The following is a 22497-nucleotide window of genomic DNA, read 5'->3' as shown; positions in this document are numbered from 1 at the left end:
CGTCAAGAGTTCCTTGTTGAGATGTGGGGGCTGTCGGCGTTGGCGTTGTGGGCGCTGCTGGCGGCGGGGCGCCGGGGCGTGGCGGTGTGCGCGCGCGAGCTGGATCCGGCGGCGTGCGCGGCGCGCTTCGACGTGCAGCGCGACAAGATCATCCGCACGGAGGAGTCGCGCGAGATGGGCGCGCGCTACCTGGCCGAGCTGGACGTGGGCGCGCGCCAGGAGTGCCTGCGCCTCTGCTGCGAGACCGACGCCTGCGACGTCTTCGTCTACGAGGAGAAGGTACCTACTACTCCTCTCCTCTCCTCTCACCTTACACGCGATAACAAAAACACTTACAATATCACATCTATCATCATACATATTTTATAATTCTCTCGTTTATAGGTAGGTATTTGTTTTGTTGGGAAATTTGACATTATAGGAAATGTGATGAGATCAGAGGATGCAGGAAGTTAATATGCGGGCACGGGCTTATCATTATCACTATCAGAATACTCCATGAAATAACCTAACTCTCGAACGTTCTACAAAATCCATATGATATGACACTACGATATTATGCTTATTGTTATTCTAGTATGACGTTTGGCAATCAACTTTTATGTAGGGTCTAAGCTAATAAGTACGAGTAATGGTACCGAATGAAAGTAACACAAATACAAATAATGTTTATTTATTGAATGAAACCAATAAATACAATAGTAAACAATTAATTTTTAAGACCCTTATTATTATATTATTTGAAGTTCATATTAATCGTGTGTGTATTTATATACCTACTTAGACTTACTAAGGAAAGTAAGTAGTTCAAATATGCAATTTTTTTAGGTAGATACTAGATACATTATGGTTTGATTGTAAAGACTGGGAGTTGATTCCTGGAAGCCCGCATCGTGCATCGCTGACGCGGAATGCGGGTACTCACGCTTCGATTGATTGATAACAAATCGAAATCAATAGTCTTTATCAAATTATCAAGCAGATCTGGCTGGCGTATTGTTACTATGATACTTATTTAACTTGGTCGACGAGCAATCTCTTAGATAACACTGCAATTGCAATAACACTTCATAAACGTCAACAATGCAAATACCTACTTAAATAATTTTATGGATTTTAGATTATGTACCTATTAGGTAATTTAGCTACCTCCTTAGGCACGTCACCAGATTTGAAACCATTCCCAAAATATAAGATAAGTACCTATAAGTGTGGCTTTCAAATACAGAAGGTCCTTTCCTGGTTCTTCAATTAAAATAAGGTCCTATATTTATCTGACGACAGATATTCTCGTGCCTTTTTATCAGTCTGCTTATGTATGTGTGCAGAGCCCGGGCAGCTGCTACCTGTTCGCGTGCGGGCCACCCGAGGACTTCCGCTGCAAGTTCACGGCGCACGGCAACTTCAGCAGCGGCGTGCTGGCCGTGGCGCGCCGCCGCGCCGAGCAGCAGGACCGCGCGCGCCTCGAGCAGCACGAGCGCGCGCTGGCCAACCTCAGGTACGCCCCGCCCGGCGACTGGCCCGCACGCCAGCAGCGCGTGCTGGCCGTGGCGCGCCGAGCAACACGAGCACGCGCTGGCCAACCTCAGGTACGCCCCGCCCGGCGACCGGCCCGCACGCCAGCAGCGCGTGCTGGCCGTGGCGCGCCGAGCAACACGAGCACGCGCTGGCCAACCTCAGGTACGCCCCGCCCGGCGACCGGCCCGCACGCCAGCAGCGCGTGCTGGCCGTGGCGCGCCGAGCAACACGAGCACGCGCTGGCCAACCTCAGGTACGCCCCGCCCGGCGACCGGCCCGCACTCCAGCAGCGCGTGCTGGCCGTGGCGCGCCGAGCAACACGAGCACGCGCTGGCCAACCTCAGGTACGCCCCGCCCGGCGACCGGCCCGCACGCCAGCAGCGCGTGCTGGCCGTGGCGCGCCGAGCAACACGAGCACGCGCTGGCCAACCTCAGGTACGCCCCGCCCGGCGACCGGCCCGCACGCCAGCAGCGCGTGCTGGCCGTGGCGCGCCGAGCAACACGAGCACGCGCTGGCCAACCTCAGGTACGTTGCCCCTAGTCTCAAGTAGGTAACAGCAGGAGCAACCTAGCTAGGTGTGACCCACCGCCAGTGAAATTAAAACCAATACTTTATTAAAGGAGGAGCGTTAATGGAAACAACTTGTTGGTTGAATGTATGATATATTACTGATATATGATCCTTAACCTACGGCATATATAGAGAGTTTACGTGAAGGTGTGTGTAACGTACAGTGCACACTACACCTCCCCCCTTTAAAAAAAAAAAAAAATAGGTTACATGTTTTTTTTGAGTAGGTAATACATTTTTTTTAAACACATTTGACATAAGTAAGTATATCAGATAAGTATACATTTTTTTTAAACACATTTGATATAAGTATTTATCTGATTTTTTTTTTTTTACATTAAATCTAATTAATATTTTTCATTTCTAAACAACAACAAATTCGTCAAAATAGTAAGTTTTTATATTCATTCAGTATTGTTACATTTAAAACTTGTCATAGAAGGTTATATCCAATAGTCACAATGTCTGTGTACAAGTCAATTTTACATAATATCAATTATTATTTTTATTTGGGCATATTTCATAGTGAATAACAAATGTATGCACGCAATGATTACATAAAATTAAGACAAAAATAGAATTGTAAATAAAAAGAACATATTTTTTTTTTCATTACACAAAAAAAAAGCATTAAAACACAAATAAAACATTAAAACTACTCAAGATACATTGAATTAAATTTAAAAAAAAAAACATAATAAGTTCCTATTACTTTTTTTTCATATTCGTAGTGTACTCGTCAATACACTACCGTACGGTCTATTCGTCCTTTTAAGGGTCACTGTATTTTTCATTAGTCATTATCATTAGGTACCAGTCATTTATCATTTGATTATACGTTATTAGATTACACTTGCAAGCTTTTTCAATTAATTATTTACATACATACTACATTTATTTCATTAAGTATGACGTCATTCCTTATTATTTATTTATTTATATCTTTCACAAACATAAGACTCAATAATTATTTATATAAGATCAAGGTAAGACCAAGGGTACGCAACGCTTTTACACACGTGGTCGGCCGACCTTACAAATTTTTTTTTTTATTTGCTCAGGGTACAAGGATATTTTTTTTTAAGCGCGCACACATACAATATATTTCTCATACAGGCAGTTCTTTTAACACTTCCTTACATAATAACCTTCCATGTGTCCAAGGAGTCTTCACGATTGGTACTCGACCGAATCATGATCAGATCTCCAAGGATTCCCTACCTGTCTTGTACCCTGGCGGACCCTTGCTAATCGCTGCCTCTTGGGCCAACGATTTGCGATAGTCACATAATTATATTTGTTATCAATAAATTACTTTCACTCATCTTTCACAAAATAAAACAACACTCAAAAATGCAATCACTAATCTCACACTCCATGAAAATTTTAACATGTAGGAAATCCGGCAACCCTCAGTTGATCAGGCCAAGAGTCCTTCGAAAAACTTACGTGTTTAAATTTTCCCCTAAATCAATTCTGTCTACAATCATTTCACTTCTTTCACATTCATTGCCTCACTGAACTTTTCCACAAGCATTCGATGACCAATCATTTTACGAAACCTAAGTACATTCCTTTAAATCAAACTATAAAACTTTACAAAAACAAACCTTACCTTCAAAACTATTATCATTTACAATAAGTACCATTATTTATTTAAAAAGTCATTTCCGTTATTACTATACTTCGTCATTCCTTTGTTTATTAAATAAGTCAGATCCATGAATTAATTAGAAAGTCTCGTCCGATACAATTTTACTTCGTCATCATTAAAAATAAAATATCTAATAAAAAGTAGCGTTACAGATCTAGAAATCTAATTAAGTTACATTAAACACACATATTATATGGTTAAAATTCGGTAGTTTTTTATGTAGTTTATATTGAAAGGTAAAAATTTAAACAAGTATTTGAAGTGTTGCACTGTAGGTAATTACAATTTAATTTCATTCTTATAATATTCAAGTGATGATGAGTGCACGAACTGTGAAATTGGAGATGAAATAACAGACGACACATGCCAATCCCTATAAGGAGTACACGCGCCGCCGTCATATGCCATATTTGCTAGGTATAAAAGTATGCTGAGTAACTATTATATGAAATATAGTACTTAATATGAAATTATCAAATGTATGTTAGAAAACAATAAGAAATGAATAAAAGAAAAGGCGTTTTTATGCAATAAAATTAACAGGTGTAGTCATAACAATTTTTTTTTTTCTTGTAACAGATTAAAGATCAACTTTTTAACCATATAAGTTTTTTTTTCATCAAACGGCATTTATAACATTATATAAGTAAATTAACTTAATAAACTAAACGAAAAATAAAGGAAACTACTTCACTAAGAACGAAAAAAAAAAGTTTGTATAATAATTCGTGTACACTTTTGCAAACCGCACATTCACTTTTGTTTTATCACAACCACAACAACCTTCACTTTCATCTGCTGCTGTCCTTGGACCTCCAGACGCCATGCTCGACCAAGGACACCAACAACTCCCTGCTGCCCCATATTCTTAAAAACTTTGCTCTCGGCAGTTGGTATTTAAATTTTAATTCAAGATGAAAATGATGAAATTTAGTCCATTTTAAAATCACTTTTTATATACGTGTCCGTTGTTGTAAAATTTATGACCTTCACTGTTATTTCACGTTCCAAGTCCTGACAAAACTGTTTATTTGTTATTTTTCCGCTCCACACAGTGTCACTTACGCGCTAATTTATTAATGTCCGAAATGTTTTATTTAATTTTACTTATATTTATTTCACTTCACAACCTTGACTGGCAAGCGCAGCGCGCTGCCAGTGCAGCACAAGGCCGCACTGGCAGGATCGCCATGTAAAGGAGGAGCGTTAATGGAAACAACTTGTTGGTTGAATGTATGATATATTACTGATATATGATCCTTAACCTACGGCATATATAGAGAGATTACGTGAAGGTGTGTGTAACGTACAGTGCACACTACAATTTAATTAAATGAAATTTAATCACAGGGGTCACTTTTGGGGGGTAAAATTGAAAATTAAAAATCAAAGTTATTAAAACTATATTGTGTTACATATCAAATGAAAGAGCATTTTATCAGCATCTGAAATATATTTTTTTTATATTTTTTATTTTGGTAATTTAGAAGTAATTTAAGAAAATAAGCAAAAAATGACCATTCCCCCCCTTATCTCCGAAACTACTTATAGATTGCCCTCTACCTGTAGATTACAGGAAAACCTATTAGAAATCTACAGTCAAGCGTAAGTCGGACTTAAGAGAAAAAAACTCAGATTACGAATTTCACTCACTGCCGCTGCAAGTGGTTACTAAACGTCTTAAAATGGTGTAAGCGCGTTGGACAGGTATAAATAAAGAAATCAATTTCTGTTTCGTTTTGCTTTAGAAATTGTTAAAAAAAAAACATTTTCCAAAATGACTTAAGTTCCTACTAAAAAGGAGGCGCTTAAGACCATTTAGAACTTCACTGACCATAATATTGCCCACATAGGCATAGGTCCAAAAAATGGTGTATATATACGAAAACAAAAAAATTGTGCCACCGACAACCAAAATCTGAAGTCTATTTGCTCTATCTCTTAATAGTTTCCAAAATATACGCAAAATCTTTAAAGTACGAAATTTAGTTTACGTTGCCATCACATGTCGTCAGGCGCTCATGACCTTTTTGTATGGAAATGTCGAAATCCGACTCGCACTTGACCAATGTTCTTAGAAAGTTGTGTTTTATTATAGTTTTGAAGGAGGTTTCTTGTTTTTAACCACCAACGCAAAAACGACGAAGTGTTATAATAATAATAGGTTTGACGCTTGACATGTCTGTATGTCTGTGGCTATGAAGCTCCCGAACGAATCAATCGATTTTGATTTAGTTTTTAATGTTTAAGGTGAATTCGTCGAGAGTTTTTTTTGTATCACGTAGGTGGCAAACATGCATACGGTCCGCCTGATGGAAAGCGGTCACTGTAACCTATGGACGCCTGCCACTCAAGGAGTGGCACATGTGCGTTGCCGACTCGACTCATTAGAAACTTGTACAAATCTGTACTTAGAAGGGGCCTGGGTGCCGACGACTCAAAGGACAATCTATTGTCCTAATTACTTCCGTTGTCAGCATACCGCACCCTCGTTGAGCTCTGGCTGCCTTATACTCACCGGCAGGAACACAACAATGAGTAAGGTCTAGTGCTACTTGACTGCGGTCTTTTGTAAAGCGGAGGTATACTTCCCCAGTTAGACTCTGCTCTACCTTAGGCTGTTTTTACATTATCCGATCCAATATCGGATGTAGGAAGGACGTAAAATGTAAGATTTATACGCTTCCAGGTCTTCATTTATGTATTTAATAGATCATTATTACTAAAAAACGATATAAAACGCAAAAATTGCGGATTTAATGCCGATGGCACTCTCCTACAACAGTTTTTGTCCGAGGCACCATCGAACTGCCGATATCGGCAGGACGCTTCCGACTATTTTTGGCATGCCGGACCCCCCGCCAGTTGTCGGCCGATAATATTTGTTTGTGTGCGTATATAATGTAGGTATACGTATGTAGTAGTGTGCGTGACAAAAATGGCGTCTATTAAACAGCTGTTAATTGATCGAAATTCAAATTAGTTGACAATTTCCATTGAAAAAAAAAAGGTTGTAATGCATAGGTCCGAATTGCGGATACTAGTTTTTTCATCTTTTAGTAGATATATTTATTTATTTATTTATTTAAACTTTATTGCACAATTGGAAAAAAGTACAAATCGCGGACTTAATGCCTTAAGGCATTTTCTACCAGTCAACCATAGGGCCAAACAGAAATTCGCGAATGTGGGTGCAGTGAGAAAAATAAATTTAGAAAGCATGACAACTATTGACAAGTATAGCAATATTATTTACAATATATAATATTGAATATATATATAGCAAAATTATTTATAAATTGTTTTCTCAGTAAGTGATTTATGTAAATCTTTTGAGAAATAAATATCTTAAACCATATAGGCATATATATAATAATATATATATTTATATAGTTGAATGTAAAATTATTTATTTTGCCTGACACTCTGAATATTTTTTATGTTCGTTATTTTAATTTTACAATATAATATTTGGAATATAGTGCTTTTAATTATTAAATATAAATTATTTTTTAAATATTTTTGATCCAAAATCATACTTCATTGATTTGGAACAATGCGTTTTATCGGACCTACATCCGACATTATCGGAAGCGTTTATCGGATGTAGGATGTCGGTTCGACATCCGATATCGGATCGGATAATGTGAAAACGGCCTTAGAGTATATTCAATTTAGTATTAGAGTTATGTCAGTGTACATGTCAGCGGCCGCGAGTTCGCGGCCCATTCATTGGCGACGACCTTCGCGCGGCGCAATAAAATTCAATGTTGGCTGCTCGCGTGCGTTTGTTAATGTAGGTAAGAATTTAGAATGGCGGCATTTTGTGAACATCAAAGGAGTGAGCCTTCTGTACTTGTACTATTATGTATTCTGTGACAAAACGAACAACATGTGTTCCAAGTACAACACTCGAAATGCCGTAAAGTTATAGTAGGTATCGACCGTAAATTGGCGAAATCCAACAAATTAACACATGTGATTAACCCTGCCGTCTATTAGTTATTTGTTATACAAGGGTGCAAAGTTGTATTTTAACGGCGAGTGTGGAATTGAAAAACGAGCAAGCGAAAGGATTCTATAGTTGAACCACGAGCGAAGCGAGTGGTTCGAGAATAGAATCCTGAACTTGCGAGTTTTTTAACACACGAGAAGTAAAATACATTTGCACCCGAGTGTAACACAAAACTTTTCCCCTCACTATAGCGAGGAAAATACAACGCAAAAAGCGCGTTTATCACTGCTTCCAGTAGTTTCACAGGTGGTAAATCATCGTCATCACTAGATTCACTCACTTTTATTAATTTTAAAGCATAAAAAATGACTATTATTCAAGGTCTAATTACTTTATCCACTAGTGGATAAAATGCGTTTTTACCCGCAGGTATTGAAGGACAAAACGTGTTTCCGAGCTAGTGAGGGGAAAAATAAATTGCCGCAATATGTGGTTGAAGCGCCTAATGTGTCGAACTTTAAGTATCGCTTAAAAATTTGGCTGGTCGAGCACCCGTTCTACACTTATGACAATTTTTTTATTACCTAATTAGAAAAATATTTTTGTGCATTTTTTATGTAAATATTGCCTAACTTTTTGTAATTTCAATCTTCTGTCTATTTATTCTCTAAGTATTATTGTTGTATGAATATTATTTTTTTAAATCAAATCTTGACGTGTAAAATGGCGTTACAAATATTGAATATGAGTATGAGTAATGATTATTTTTACCATTGAAAGTTTGTACGGAACCCTCGGTGGGCGAGTCCGACTCGCTCTTGGCCGGTTTTTTTTTTTTAAATGTCGCATTTTTTTATTTTTTTTCTATGACCTAATGACCACAATCTCAATGTCATGTTGTCAACAACAAAAGCGTTCTACCAAGTTCTACTTAGGCCAAGAATATTTAAAGCAGCCACTCATGACTTCGTAAAATATTCAATTAAAAGTTTCCCAGTGAAAAACCATGCGGTTATCAAGAGTACCTAGACAAAATATTTCAAAAGTCATAAAGGAAGATAATTAATAGTATCTCCCGTGGAGTGAAAAGGTCGCGGTGAGTGCTCAGCGAACCAAGTCAGGTCGGCGGCCGCTGTGCCCTGCTGCCGTCCGACTCGCAACACAGACTACACGAGAGGTTGGCCAGGACTACTGTGAGCTCCGATAACATGCAGTTGTAAACGGACCTACAGTTATGATTATACCGATAAATACCTCGTCAGTCATTGCAATAGGGTAAGGTTGTTGAATAGGTGGTGAAATTGATGAGCTAAATTGTTTACACGACGGCCGGCGGCGGTTGCTGCGTTACCTACTCGTGATTACTTCGGTCCTGAGTTCTTAGATGTTCATTTACATGTATAGTACCTAAGTACGTCCGCACCCGTTCCTACGCGATTTACCCCTCCTTTACGAGTAGATATTACATATTTACTCTGATAAGTCAGTATAGTTACCAGAAAAACCCACTGCTCTCCCTTGAAATAAAAAATACTCAAATTTCATACACAGATGGGGTTTTTAATTGTTTTTTAAAATTTGAATCCCTCCTATTGTTCTCCCTAAGGTCCGTAGCGGGACCGGGACGAGAAAAACACGAAGTATAATATAATTATGTTCTTACCAAATTAATCTACATGTGGATATGGTTAGGGATGAGCCCACAAATCCCACAATCCAGGATACCAGGAAAGCCCTTTTAGAAGAGAAATTGCTGATCCTTTAAAAGTGGTCCAAAACAAAGAGCTATCAGTACCTATCTGTAATATGAGTCAGTCGCATGAGTCCAGCCAGCGGCGAGGCGCGTTTAACAAAGCAAACGTGGTCGCTGAGATAATCCTACTGCGTTATCCCTAAACCCGTGGCCCGAACAACAAGCTACTCGTATCAGCAGCAATGCTAATGAGTCAGAGTCCGCACGCCCAGCGTTGAGTCATGGTGACAGACAGCCTAAAGTAAAGTAGAACGCGGCCGTAACGGGACCCGCGGAGATACCTAATCCCACTGCGTAATTAGGCAATCACATCTAGCGAGCAATCCGCGCCTCCGCGGACACTTTCGTTTAGTTGTCGTATACATTTACATATCGAAGAAGTCTAAAATTATTTTAGAGATGCAAATGACTCTAAATGTTACAACTATCAAAATATTAACTAAAAGAAAAGAAACAAACGAGAACCGAACAAAGTGTCCTAATGAAATATAAATCAGAATGAATGTTACTTATGTTACTTATTGCCCTGTTGACAGACAGACGGATGGACAACAGAGTGATTCCATAATATAAGGGATCCCGTTGAGGAACGGAACCCTAAAATTAAGTAGAGCCATGTCAGGGTCTGACACTTATCTATTACCACTCCTAAAGCATTGGTTGAAGGCTAAGTTTGGCTAATAGTTGTTGAGTAGGTACTCAGCACTTAGTCATGCGTCAGCTACTGCTGGCAAGCCCATTCTCTATGTGCTCACACGTAATTCCTCGCTTCGGTTATGATTGTTATGAAAACGGACGCTGCGCTGTTACTTAATACAAATAAATTGTATGGTGAGATGAAGACCGCAACAGTCATAACATAAATCAAATCATAATAAACGCACATGCGATGCGCAAAAACGCACCAAAGCACAACTCCACTTAGGTTGTACTGTGTAGTTAGGTATCTACATGGGTATTTTTTACGCGTTTCATACTCAGAATCGCGAGGTTTTATGATCCTCATAGGAAAAAGAACATGTCCCAAGATTTCCATACATTTTTCAAACCTTCTATTCCGTTATCGCCATACAAAATGTATGAAAAAATGGCAACGGAATGGGAAGAAATCCTTGAGTCACTTTTTTATTAGCATTGAAAAAGCTTGCGATTCAGAGTGGAAACCACATAAAAAATTATAAATTAAAAAAAAAATGTGGGGGGGGAACAACTTTGAAAAAAGGGCCCATTTTCTGACATTGTTCTGAACGGTGTTTTATTATTATTGCAGTGACGCTCAATTATAATTATGTTGATTGACAGAGTAGCTTAACACGTATGTTACCTAATGTTGTACAGGTATTTGCTCTTCATTGCAGCGCGTCGTTGCAGCCGCTACCAATTCGAGTGCCACACCGGCGGCGAGTGCATCGCCGTGTACAACGCGTGCGACGGCGTGCCGCAGTGCGCCGACGGCAGCGACGAGGCGCCCGAGCTGGGCTGCCCCGCGCCGCCCACGCGCGCGCCGACGCCGCCGCCGCCGCCGCCGCCGCCGCCCACGCAGATACAGGTACGCCGACGGCGAGCAGTGCGCCGACCGCCGATCGCAGCGACGAACCGCGCGCCGACGGCAATGCCATTTAAACCTGACCAACTAGACAATGTTATCGTGTAATATAATAATACATATATGTTGTTTCAGGACATCAGCGTGGAAGTTGGCGGCGAGGGCGCAGGCGGCGAGCGCTGGCCGCACCGCCTCGCGCAGGCGCAGCCGCACCGATACGGCGCCAACGGTAAGTAAGCATAAATTTGTCTTGTTCTACTCCTTTGTATCTTAAGGTACCTTCTACCTATTTCACCTTGTCCAACTGCAATTACGATAAAAATATACTACTAAAATTGATTACCTATTGCTAAATACAATAAAGATTTGCTAGTTAAAATCTTCACAATTTTTACACAAAAGGAAGATAATGTTTTTGTCTAAAATGTAGTGTGGGGTGTATGTTGCAATACTCTAATTATCGTCCTTAACGCAGATGAATCTGAACCCAGTCACGGAAAATCACATTTTATTGGATCTTTAACCGAGTAATCGTTCTTCAGAGGTAGGCGGGTCGCACATCTTCAGCCACAAAGGCGGGCTGCTGCAGCCGCCGCGGGAGGAGCCGCCGTTCTACGAGCCGCCGCCGCCGCCCGCGTGGCCGCGCGCGCCGTGGCCGCAGCCGCAGAACGGTAATGACTCTTGTCAGGGGGGTTGCACATTTTATAATTTATTGAATTTAAACAACAATATTTCGTTTTTAGGGTTCCGTACCTCAAAAGGAAAAAACGGAACCCTTATAGGATCACTTTGTTGTCCGTCTGTCCGTCCGTCCGTCCGTCTGTCAAGACCCTTTTTCTCAGGAACGCGTGGAGGTATGAAGCTGAAATTTATATCAATTACTCAGGTCTACTGTCCCTTGAAGCTGTGAAAAAATCAAACTTCTAAGCCAACGCAATCAAAAGAAACAGCCGTTTATGCCGCAAATTTTCGACACTTGCAAGGGAATCAAAACCTACAGGGTGCTTCCCGTGAACTCAGAATCTTGAAATTTGGTACGAAGCAACGTCTTATAGCATAGATAAAGGAAAAATTACGAAAACCATAAATTTTTAGTTACATCACATAATATATATTTTTTTAATAATTTTAACCTTACTACCCATTTCCTCATAAACGCGTAGAGGTATTAAATTGAAATTCATACCAAATACTCAGGTCTATAATACCTTTAAGCTGTAACAAAATCAAACTTCTATGTCAACGCAATCAAAAGAAACAGCAATTTAAGCTGCATATTTTGAAACTCGCAAGTACTCGCAAGGGAATCAAAACCTAAAGGGTACTTCCAGTCGACCTAGAATCTTGAAATTTGGCATGAAGCAACGTTTTATAGCACACATAAAGGAAAAATTCCGAAAACCTTAAATTTTTAGTTACATTACAAAATATATATTTTTAGGGTTCCGTACCTCAAAAGGAAAAAACGGAACCCTTATAGGATCACTTTGTTGTCCGTCTGTCCGTCCGTCCGTCTGTCAAGACCCTTTTTCTCAGGAACGCGTGGAGGTATGAAGCTGAAATTTATATCAATTACTCAGGTCTACTGTCCCTTGAAGCTGTGAAAAAATCAAACTTCTAAGCCAACGCAATCAAAAGATACAGCCGTTTATGCCGCAAATTTTCGACACTTGCAAGGGAATCAAAACCTACAGGGTACTTCCCGTGAACTCAGAATCTTGAAATTTGGTACGAAGCAACGTCTTATAGCATAGATAAAGGAAAAATTACGAAAACCATAAATTTTTAGTTACATCACATAAAATATTTTTTTTTAATAATTTTAACCTTACTACCCATTTCCTCATAAACGCGTAGAGGTATTAAATTGAAATTCATACCAAATACTCAGGTCTATAATACCTTTAAGCTGTAACAAAATCAAACTTCTATGTCAACGCAATCAAAAGAAACAGCAATTTAAGCTGCATATTTTGAAACTCGCAAGTACTCGCAAGGGAATCAAAACCTAAAGGGTACTTCCAGTCGACCTAGAATCTTGAAATTTGGCATGAAGCAACGTTTTATAGCACACATAAAGGAAAAATTCCGAAAACCTTAAATTTTTAGTTACATTACAAAATATATATTTTTTAATAAATATAAACTTATTACTTTTTTCCTCATGAACGCGTAGAGCTATCAAGTTGAAATTCATATCAAATGCAGGTTTGTACGGAACCCTCGGTGCGCGAGTCCGACTCGCACTTGGCCGGTTTTTTAATAAATATATACTTATTACTTTTTTCCTCATGAACGCGTAGAGCTATCAAGTTGAAATTCATATCAAATGCAGGTTTGTACGGAACCCTCGGTGCGCGAGTCCGACTCGCACTTGGCCGGTTTTTTTTTTATTATAACGTCTCATTGTGTCGAATAATATATAATGATATGAACCGTAAGTTGTGTGTGTTGCAGTGATGGATTCCGGCTGGGGCAGCTACGCGCGGCCAGAGTGGCCGGAGCCCGACCCGCGGCGCGCCTGGCCCGTGCCGCAGCCCCGCCCTGAACCGGTGTGTATTCCCCTATCCTAACCAACTAACTTACTGTCACTCGAACTCTTGATGATTTCAGCTTCCTCTTCGTTTTACCAATTAAGCTACCGAGCTCATTAACCCTTGGAATGCCTTGGCCCGTATCCGTCACAGACAATTTGGACTTTAATTAATAAATGAAGTTATTAGGTAATTCAGTAGCACCGACGTCGGCGTTCCAGGGGTTAACCGTCACTGAATATTTTAAACGTCCGTGACGTCTAGCCTAGAGAAACATCTAAGGGCAAGTAATTATTTATCAGATCTCTCGTTCTTTTCTTTCAAAGCTGTTTCCGTTCTAATTAGGGATTGCAGTACCGGTACTGTTTTAAAGAACCGGGATTTTCGGTACCGAAGCAATGTGGAACCGGGATTTCCCGGGATTTTCGGTACTTTCGGGACTGGTTTAATTATTTCGCTTTTTCAAATAAAACAAAATTTTTTTGGGATTCTATTATCTCTGTCATTTATTATATTACTATAACTGAGCCGCCCCGGCTTCGCTCGGCGTATTATTTTATCTGTCTTTTTAGGGTTCCGTAGTCAACTAGGAACCCTTATAGTTTCGCCATTTCTGTCTGTCCGTCCGTCCGTCCGTCCGTCCGTCCGTCCGTCCGTCCGCGGATAATCTCAGTAACCGTTAGCACTAGAAAGCTGAAATTTGGTACCAATATGTATATCAATCACGCCAACAAAGTGCAAAAATAAAAAATGGAAAAAAACGTTTTATTAGGGTACCCCCCCTACATGTAAAGTGGGGGCGGATTTTTTTTTTCATTCCACCCCAACGTGTGATATATTGTTGGATAGGTATTTAAAAATGAATAAGGGTTTACTAAGATCGTTTTTTGATAATATTAATATTTTCGAAAATAATCGCTCCTAAAGGAAAAAAAAGTGCGTCCCCCCCTCTAACTTTTGAACCATATGTTTAAAAAATATGAAAAAAATCACAAAAGTAGAACTTTATAAAGACTTTCTAGGAAAATTGTTTTGAACTTGATAGGTTTAGTAGTTTTTGAGAAAAATACGGAAAACTACGGAACCCTACACTGAGCGTGGCCCGACACGCTCTTGGCCGGTTTTTTATTACTTATTATAAATCGGAATTCGGGAGAACAAGCAAAAAATCGTGAGAATTCCCCCTAAACCCGATCTGGCAACCATAGGCACCAATGGATGGTTACTGTTGCAATACATTGCTCCGATTAAGTGATCTGCCATTACTGAGAGATGTTTAATCGCTTAGTAAATAAAATAAGACAAATACTACTACAGACCTATAACTGATTATAGACCGGCAGTAAAACCTCACAAAAGTCCCCAAACACGTCATTTGAAGCAAAAGATGTAAAGTAAACAAAACAAAACATTATTTCTTGCTAGTCAGAGGTAACATTCTCGAGAAAATTGGTAATTTTCTGTAAATTTCTTTGGAATACCGCAATACCACATTATAATATAACGTTTTTAAAAAGTTAACATGTTTATAGCAGTTATCCTTAAAAGTTAGACATAAACCATCGCCAACTTTTTTCTAGATTTACATATGTATATGTATACGAGGTACAATTCCACCATACATTATTTTGTTATATGTTGATCTGTATGGGCAGGGTTTTTGATTGAAACTGTTAAGCAGCGTCATTTGTCATTTTTACCGACTTGATTAGCACATATCGTCATGTTTTAATCAATTTATAATAACATAGGTGAAAAACGTATGAAAATCCGTTTAGTAGTTTTTGAGTCTATCGCAAAATTAGTGAACACACAGACATACGCCTCGGGAGACTGTTTTATAACATGTAGAGGAATGAGTCAAATGAGAAATAAGATTGAGAGAGAAAAAATAAATACACTAATGTATATAACAAACCTTCACCAAAAATACAAAACTCCACTACCGACTAGCGGGACTAGCCAGGGTATCACGGTGGCTACGGCAACCAATCTGCCACTGCCGACCGCTATTAAATATTAGTAGGCGCGTGTTACTGTACCTACGCCTATTTTTTATCTGTATAAATAATATAAACAGAAATAAATAAATTTTGTAGCAAAAAAGTCACTAAAAAGTATTTCCCGAAAGTACCGAAAGTACCGGGATTTTTCAACTTGATTTCCCGGTTCTTTGCCTGGCCAAAAATCCCGGGAATTCCCGGTACTTTCGGTACCGGTATTTCCCGGGAGCAAACCCTAGTTCTAATGTAGACTAGCGACGGCTGCGGCTAGCGGCGGCTGTCGTCGGCGAGTTCTGCGTAGTCAAGTGATGTGGGGCAAACAATGGTCTCTATGCGAGAGAGTGTGTCAGCAACAACGTTCTCTTTCCCACTTATGTGCCGGATGTCAGTGCTGAATTCGCTAATGAACAATAGTTGCCTTGTTCGTCTTGGTGTTTCGTTATTATTCTTGCCTATATTTTCGAATGCTCTACATAAGGGTTTATGGTCCGTGTAAATTATCAGCGGCCTACCTTCGAATGATTTACGAAAATGTTTCAGTGACATGTAAATAGCTGATAGTTCGAGATCATATGCAGAATAACTTTTTTGAGCTTTAGTCAATTTTTTTGAAAAGAAACCTAAGGGTTCCCATTTACCGTCAATCAATTGATTCAAAGCTGATCCTACTGACGTAGTTGACGCGTCAGACATTAAGGCTAAGACTGCGTCGGACCGAGGGTGGGACAACGTAACGGCTTTTTTAAGGCCCATTTTACATTGCTCGAACGCCTCTTCGGTCTCGCTCGTCCAAATTATAGGGGTCTTGTCTCGCTTTTTCGCGTTAACTAAATATCGGTCGAGTTTAGCCTGCATGTTCGCTGCTCCAGGGACGTGAGAGCGATAAAAGTTTAGCATTCCTAAAAATCTACGTAATTGTTCTACGTTCTGTGGTTTTGGGTAGTCGACTATGGCTTGCACTTTCTCCTCTAACGGCCTAATGCCCGTGGTAGTTACCTCATGTCCTAGGAACTCCAGCTTCGATTGTCCAAAGCTACACTTGGCTAAATTGATCGTTATGCCGTACTTGTCGAAACGCTCGAAAACCAGTCTAAGATGGTCCCTATGCTGCGCCTCATTATCGCTCGCGATAAGAACATCATCTAAGTAATTGAACAAGAAGTCGAGACCTTCCAGAACTGAACTGTTCATGAAACGCTGAAACGTTTGAGCAGCACACCGGAGCCCGAATGACATTACTGGAAATTCAAATAACCCAAAAGGGGTAATTATGGCGGTTTTTTCAACATCCTGTTTAGCTACTGGAATGCAATGATACGCCCTATTTATGTCTAACTTGGAAAATATCTTTTTACCTGCCAATATGAACGTAAAATCATGTAATCTCGGTATTGGGTATCTATCAGGCTTAGTTTGTGCATTTAAGGCACGATAATCACCGCAAGGGCGAATTTCGCCGTTCTTTTTTGTTACAACCGTTAAAGGACTGGCCCATTGACTTTTGCTAGGCCTACAAATGCCTAACTCCTGCATACGACGAAATTCCTCCTTAACTTTTTTATACCTGTCAGGTGGTAATGGTCTAGCCCGCGCGAATGTTGGTGCACCCGTCGTTTCGATATGGTGTACCACATTGTGTGTGGGTGTTTCCTTGTATGTCGGTGGCTTTGTTATGCTAGGAAACTGCAATAACAAATCATGATACGGGTGGTTACCATTGACAGTATTAATAGTTGGTTGGTTGCTACGTACGGTCGGTGCGGTTATATTAAGAAAAGTCACCAGATCATGCAATTTGCGATCAGTTAAATTTACTACTAACTTGTGATGACTCAAAAAATCGGCTCCCAGTATTGGCTGTTTAACGTCGGCTATAACAAATTCCCATTTGTACGGTCTACGTAACCTTAAATCTAACGTTAAAACTTTAACACCGTATGTTTTGATTTCTGAGCCATTTGCTGCAAACAGTTTTAGATCAGAGCACTCACCCGCACGTTGTTTGTTCTGCACTGGTAATAAGGAAATGTCAGCACCTGTGTCCACTAAAAAATGCAGTCCAGTGTTTAAGTCTGTTACGCATAAACGACGGCTTGGTTTGATAGTACAGATCTCCGTCCTAGTTGCACTCTGTACTATCTCCGCTAGTTTTCCTGTTGGTTGAGTACCCATGCGCAGGGTTGGCGACATTTGGTGGCGGCAGGACCGAATCGGAAATGGTAGTAACAAAGCCAATCTGGTCTCCTCTCGGCTTGGTTCCGGTGGCGTGACGTACTCCTTGGTCTGGACGCTGAACGACCTCCGCGTCCTCTCCTTCCGTAACTGCGACCTCTTGGCCTTGCCCGTTCCAAGTCCATCATTCTGACGCTTAACTTGGCAATCTCAGCGAGTATCACTGCTGTATCTGCGGTTCCTGAGGTGTTCGCTGCGGCTCTGTGCGCCTGACTCTGTGGTACTGCCGCTGCTGCCACGTTAGGGATTCTAGTGGCTTCCGATACGTCATCGGCGATGTTGGCCAGTGTGTCAAGATCGCTCTCCCTGGATGCTACCAAAACTGCGCGCACTGCCGTAGGTAGGTGATTCTGCCACATTATTCTCAGTGTGGCATCGGGGAAGCTGTCCTTAGCCAGGTTGCGCATCTTGGCCAATAGCTGGGATGGTTTTTGATCGCCCAGGTCCATTTCCCCGAGGACCTTCTCTACTTGCCTGTTTTTGGAATCTTCCAACATCTTCAAGAGCTTCGCCTTAAGCTCCTGATATCGGTTGGTGGCGGGCGGGTTTGTTAGAAAATCCGCCAGCCGCAGTATTACGTCCTTTGGCAGCTTCGACACCACCATGTCGAATTTGGCGTCGTCCCCTATCCGCTGTGGTGTTAATACTGCTTCCGTCCGGATGAACCAAACTCTGGGCTGGTCCACCCAGAAATCTGGTATCCGGCTCGACACTGAAATGGCTACCACATCGGTCGTTTCTGCTGCTGGTACATTGTCCGCGCCCGGTTGAGTCTCACTGCCCGAAGTTAATTTATTGGGATCCGGACTCATTTTTAATCACTTTAACTGTTTTTATTATTCACTGATCGTCCACTGATTCACGTCGGGAGGTCACCACTTTAGAAGTTATTTGTCCGCACTTCTATATTATAAGAGGTGATATATTGGTGTGGAATAATAAGCACTTTATAATTAACTCCGTATATTAAAATAACCAGTTAACGTTACAATGGTCGGAGTGAGACTGGCGTCTCGTTCTCACATTGAAAGGATATTGCTTTTGGCTAGTCAGCTCATATCGCGGTGCGCACGTACTTGAATATGAGCTGACATAGCTATACTGTTCCTACAACTATAATGTTGAATTTTGTTAACACAAAGTTTACACTTCAAATTGTTCAGTGTCCTTGTAATAAATTGTTCAGTGTGTTGTATAAAACATCTCTTATATGTATAACAATTCTTAGCCTTTAAGAACAATCACTGTACAATTATGTTTTTATTAATAAATTATTTGTATTTGTAATAAATCATAAAATAAGTGATACGCGATCAGGACATCCCGGTGTACATCCCGTCGAAGACGATGCCGGAGCTGCCGCTGGCGTACGGCGGGCAGCAGCAGCACACGCTGCGCGACGCGCCCAAGAAGGGCCCGCCGCCGCACGCGCCGTCCGCGCTCGCGCCCTCCTCCACCACGCCGTCCGTCACGCCGCCGCCGCCGCCCCGCCCGCAGCACGACAACGTCTCTAACAAGTCTGTTAAACAGGAGGCAAGTATTACTTACTCGAGATAGGGATTCTAACGCCGATGCGAGTGCCTGCCCTGGCTACTACGGTGCCGACGCCTAAACCGATTTATTAAGACATGAATATAATTGTTTACGTGAACTTATTAGCAACATTTCCAGTAAATTGTATTTAATTCCTGTGAAGCAGGTCGCCGCACCGGCGGCGGGCCCCGGCGGCGACATCGAGGTGCCGCGCTACACCGCCGCGCACGCGCCGCACTTCCTCAGCGACGAGCGCGACGGGCTCAGCGACCATCCGCCCGCCGCCGTGCTGCTGCTCGTGCTCGGTGAGACAATACTGATTTCTAGAGTCACTACCTATAAGGGCCATCGGTCGACCTGAGGGATATGATGACTAATCGACGGCAAAACGATGACAAGCAAATAACTTACAAATATAATTTGTTTGCAGGCGTTCTAATGACAGCAGCCATGGCGGTGCTGGGCGGGTGCCGCGCGCGCGCGGCGCGGCGACGGCTGCGGCGCGGCAAGTCGCCCTTCGCGCACGACGCCGACTACCTCGTCAACGGGATGTACCTGTAGGCGCCGCCGCCGGTACAACGCCGACACCGCTAAGTGATGGTGGTCGTGCAGAACTTTTTTACAAAAAGTAATGAGATAGATTCACGAAGGCCAAGTTGGTTTTTTCTTTGTTAACAGAACGTTAGTTACGCATCAAAACAAGTTAGGTGTATAACTTGTTATCCAATAAATGGGGTTCGTTTAGCGTGTTTCCACCTTTTATAAGGAAAAAGACATTAATAATAAAAATGTAATAGTTACTGCTAATATACTTTTAAAGACTTCCACGCAACTTCTAGGACGATAACGTAGGAATCCTTGCCGCACTACATTCTAATTCAGCTTGTGCGGAGACACTAAACGTTCTGCTGGCAAAGGCTAAATTCAACTCGGTGCTCGTAAACTGAAACAAAGTGATAACTATATATCTTATACAATGTTTGAGCCGTATCAATTGTGGAGGTGTAAGTACTTTATTAAATAAATTCTTTAGATTTCGATATCCCGATGTTCCGAGATGTGCTTTTTCGGCGGAACAGTCGGATTTATTTTGCGATTGAATTAAAACTAAGTAGGAAATCATTTTTAACGAATGTTAACTGTTCTAATATCAAATTGTTATTACGAATTAAATAATAAGAATTATTTATGATATGACATTGTCTCCAAGAAACAGTAAAGGTAGGAATTTGGCTTAGTTAGGCTCGCGGCCGTAATATATCAGTCAGCGAAATATCCATTTTGAAATACTACTTCAAACCTTTACATTACGAGGCACTGATGTCTCTATGTGAGCAATCATATATATGTACCTACATCATTCTATTTGTTTAACATCTTATTTAGCCGTTTAAACTTCAAATCTTCGGATTAAGTTCCCAAATAAATATTTTAGATCTGTTTCTAACGTGTTTTATTTCGTTTGTCGTTGTGTGTACAGTTGGAATGAATTGGCCGTGCCGTGCCTAAACACAAATTAGTTCAGAAGTGTAGGTATTCACTCATCAGTCTCATCACATGGTCACAGAAATCTGTCAATAGAAAAGCCAAATTACATGGGAAATGAAACGAATGTGTTAGTTCAACATTTTATTCACATACTGCGCCACACAGTCAATTTCATCATATAACAACATAATGATATGTATGAGAAGGAAGGAGGGACGCCTTCGACGCGGCGATCATTCCAGTATCGTTTAAATCGTATATTAGTCATACTTGTTATAGAGAATTTTTGGCCAAAAGCTGCACTTTTGGATGGAAGCAAGCTGCTTTGCATGGTGATAGTAGACATCATAGTAAACGATTTTTTCCGAGGATATCGAAATTTCATCCCTTAGGAAGCCGAGCGTAGCGAGGTGTTTTATGAAAATGAAAAAAATTCTATCTTTTTATTGTATCGACCGATTTTGACAAAACGTATCTCAAATGAAAGGTATTGATTTGTGTAATTTAAAAAAAAATACAAAGAAAAAAAATTTGAAAGAAAAGTAAGAAAAAAATAAAAAAAGTAAATTTACGTCTCGCACTGAATAACTTCAAAGAATGACAGACAAAATGTACAATGTCGATATACGAGTTTTTTTTAATCGAAGACAGATAAATTTTTAGTTGAAAACTGAAGACCGCATCGAAATCAGATTAGCATTTTTTAAGATACAAGTTGCCAAAGTTGGGAAAGATCGCTTTATATGGCCACTTTGAAATTTCTTTGCCAGAAAGTCAGAAATAATATGTTTTTCTGACACAGAAAAATACATAGTAACAGTACACATCAAAATAAAATTAAAAATTCCGAGGATATTATAATTTCATCCCTTAGAACGACGAGCGTAGCGAGGTCGGTTACGAAAACCGAAAAAAAAATCACATTTTTTTGTACGTCGTCCGATTTTGACAAAACATGTTTCATTTGAAAGGTATTGCTTTATGTAACTTAAAAAAAAATATTGAAAAAAATTGGAAAAAAAATGTTAGATTTTAAAAAAAAAAACCTTAATTTTCGTATCACACTGAACAACCGCAAAAAACGGTAGACACGGTGTATAATTTCGATATATGATTTTTTAAAATTAAAGACAAATACATGCATGATTATAAACTAAAAACCGAATCGAAATCGAATCAGTAGTTTTTAAGATGCAAGTTGTCAAAGTTGGCTTAGTTTGTTTATATGGTCGCTTATAAATTCCTTAGCCAGAAAGTCAGAAACATAATATTTTTCTTACAGTTAAAAGTATGCATAGTAATAGACATCATTATAAACATTTTTTTACAAGGATATAAAAATTTCATTCCTTAGAAACCCTTAGAAAGGCGATCCAATAAAAAAAACTGCCTTTTTTTGTTTTTCGTAACAGACATCGCTACGCTCGGCTTTCCAAGGGATGAATTTTTTATATCCTCGTAAAAAATTGTTTATTATGAAGTCTATTACCTATGCATACTTTTAAATGTAAGAAAAATATAATGTTTCTGACTTTCTGCCTAAGGAATTTATAAGCGACCATATAAACAAACTAAGCCAACTTTGACAACTTGCATCTTAAAAACTACTGATTCGATTTCGATTCGGTTTTTAGTTTATAATCATGCATTTATTTGTCTTTAATTTAAAAAAATCATATATCGAAATTATACACCGTGTCTACCGTTTTT

General features: G+C 40.2%; 1 protein-coding gene across 1 annotated transcript; it reads left to right on the top strand.

The window, feature by feature from the left end:
* The first annotated feature begins 21 nt into the window (after window positions 1-21).
* On the top strand, window positions 22-20741 carry LOC125225434 (nascent polypeptide-associated complex subunit alpha, muscle-specific form). Its single transcript, XM_048129166.1, has 9 exons — window positions 22-279; window positions 1329-2044; window positions 10790-11000; window positions 11133-11226; window positions 11540-11668; window positions 13455-13549; window positions 19084-19299; window positions 19466-19604; window positions 19730-20741. Exons 1-9 carry the CDS (start codon window positions 22-24, stop codon window positions 19858-19860), a joined length of 1989 nt encoding a protein of 662 aa, XP_047985123.1. The 3' UTR covers window positions 19861-20741.
* The last annotated feature ends 1756 nt before the right edge of the window (window positions 20742-22497 follow it).

The sequence above is a fragment of the Leguminivora glycinivorella genome, chromosome 1, assembly GCF_023078275.1.
Source record: "Leguminivora glycinivorella isolate SPB_JAAS2020 chromosome 1, LegGlyc_1.1, whole genome shotgun sequence".
NCBI lineage: Eukaryota > Metazoa > Arthropoda > Insecta > Lepidoptera > Tortricidae > Leguminivora > Leguminivora glycinivorella.
Note: the sequence above shows the minus strand (reverse complement) of the source record. Positions and strands in the feature narration are given on the sequence as shown.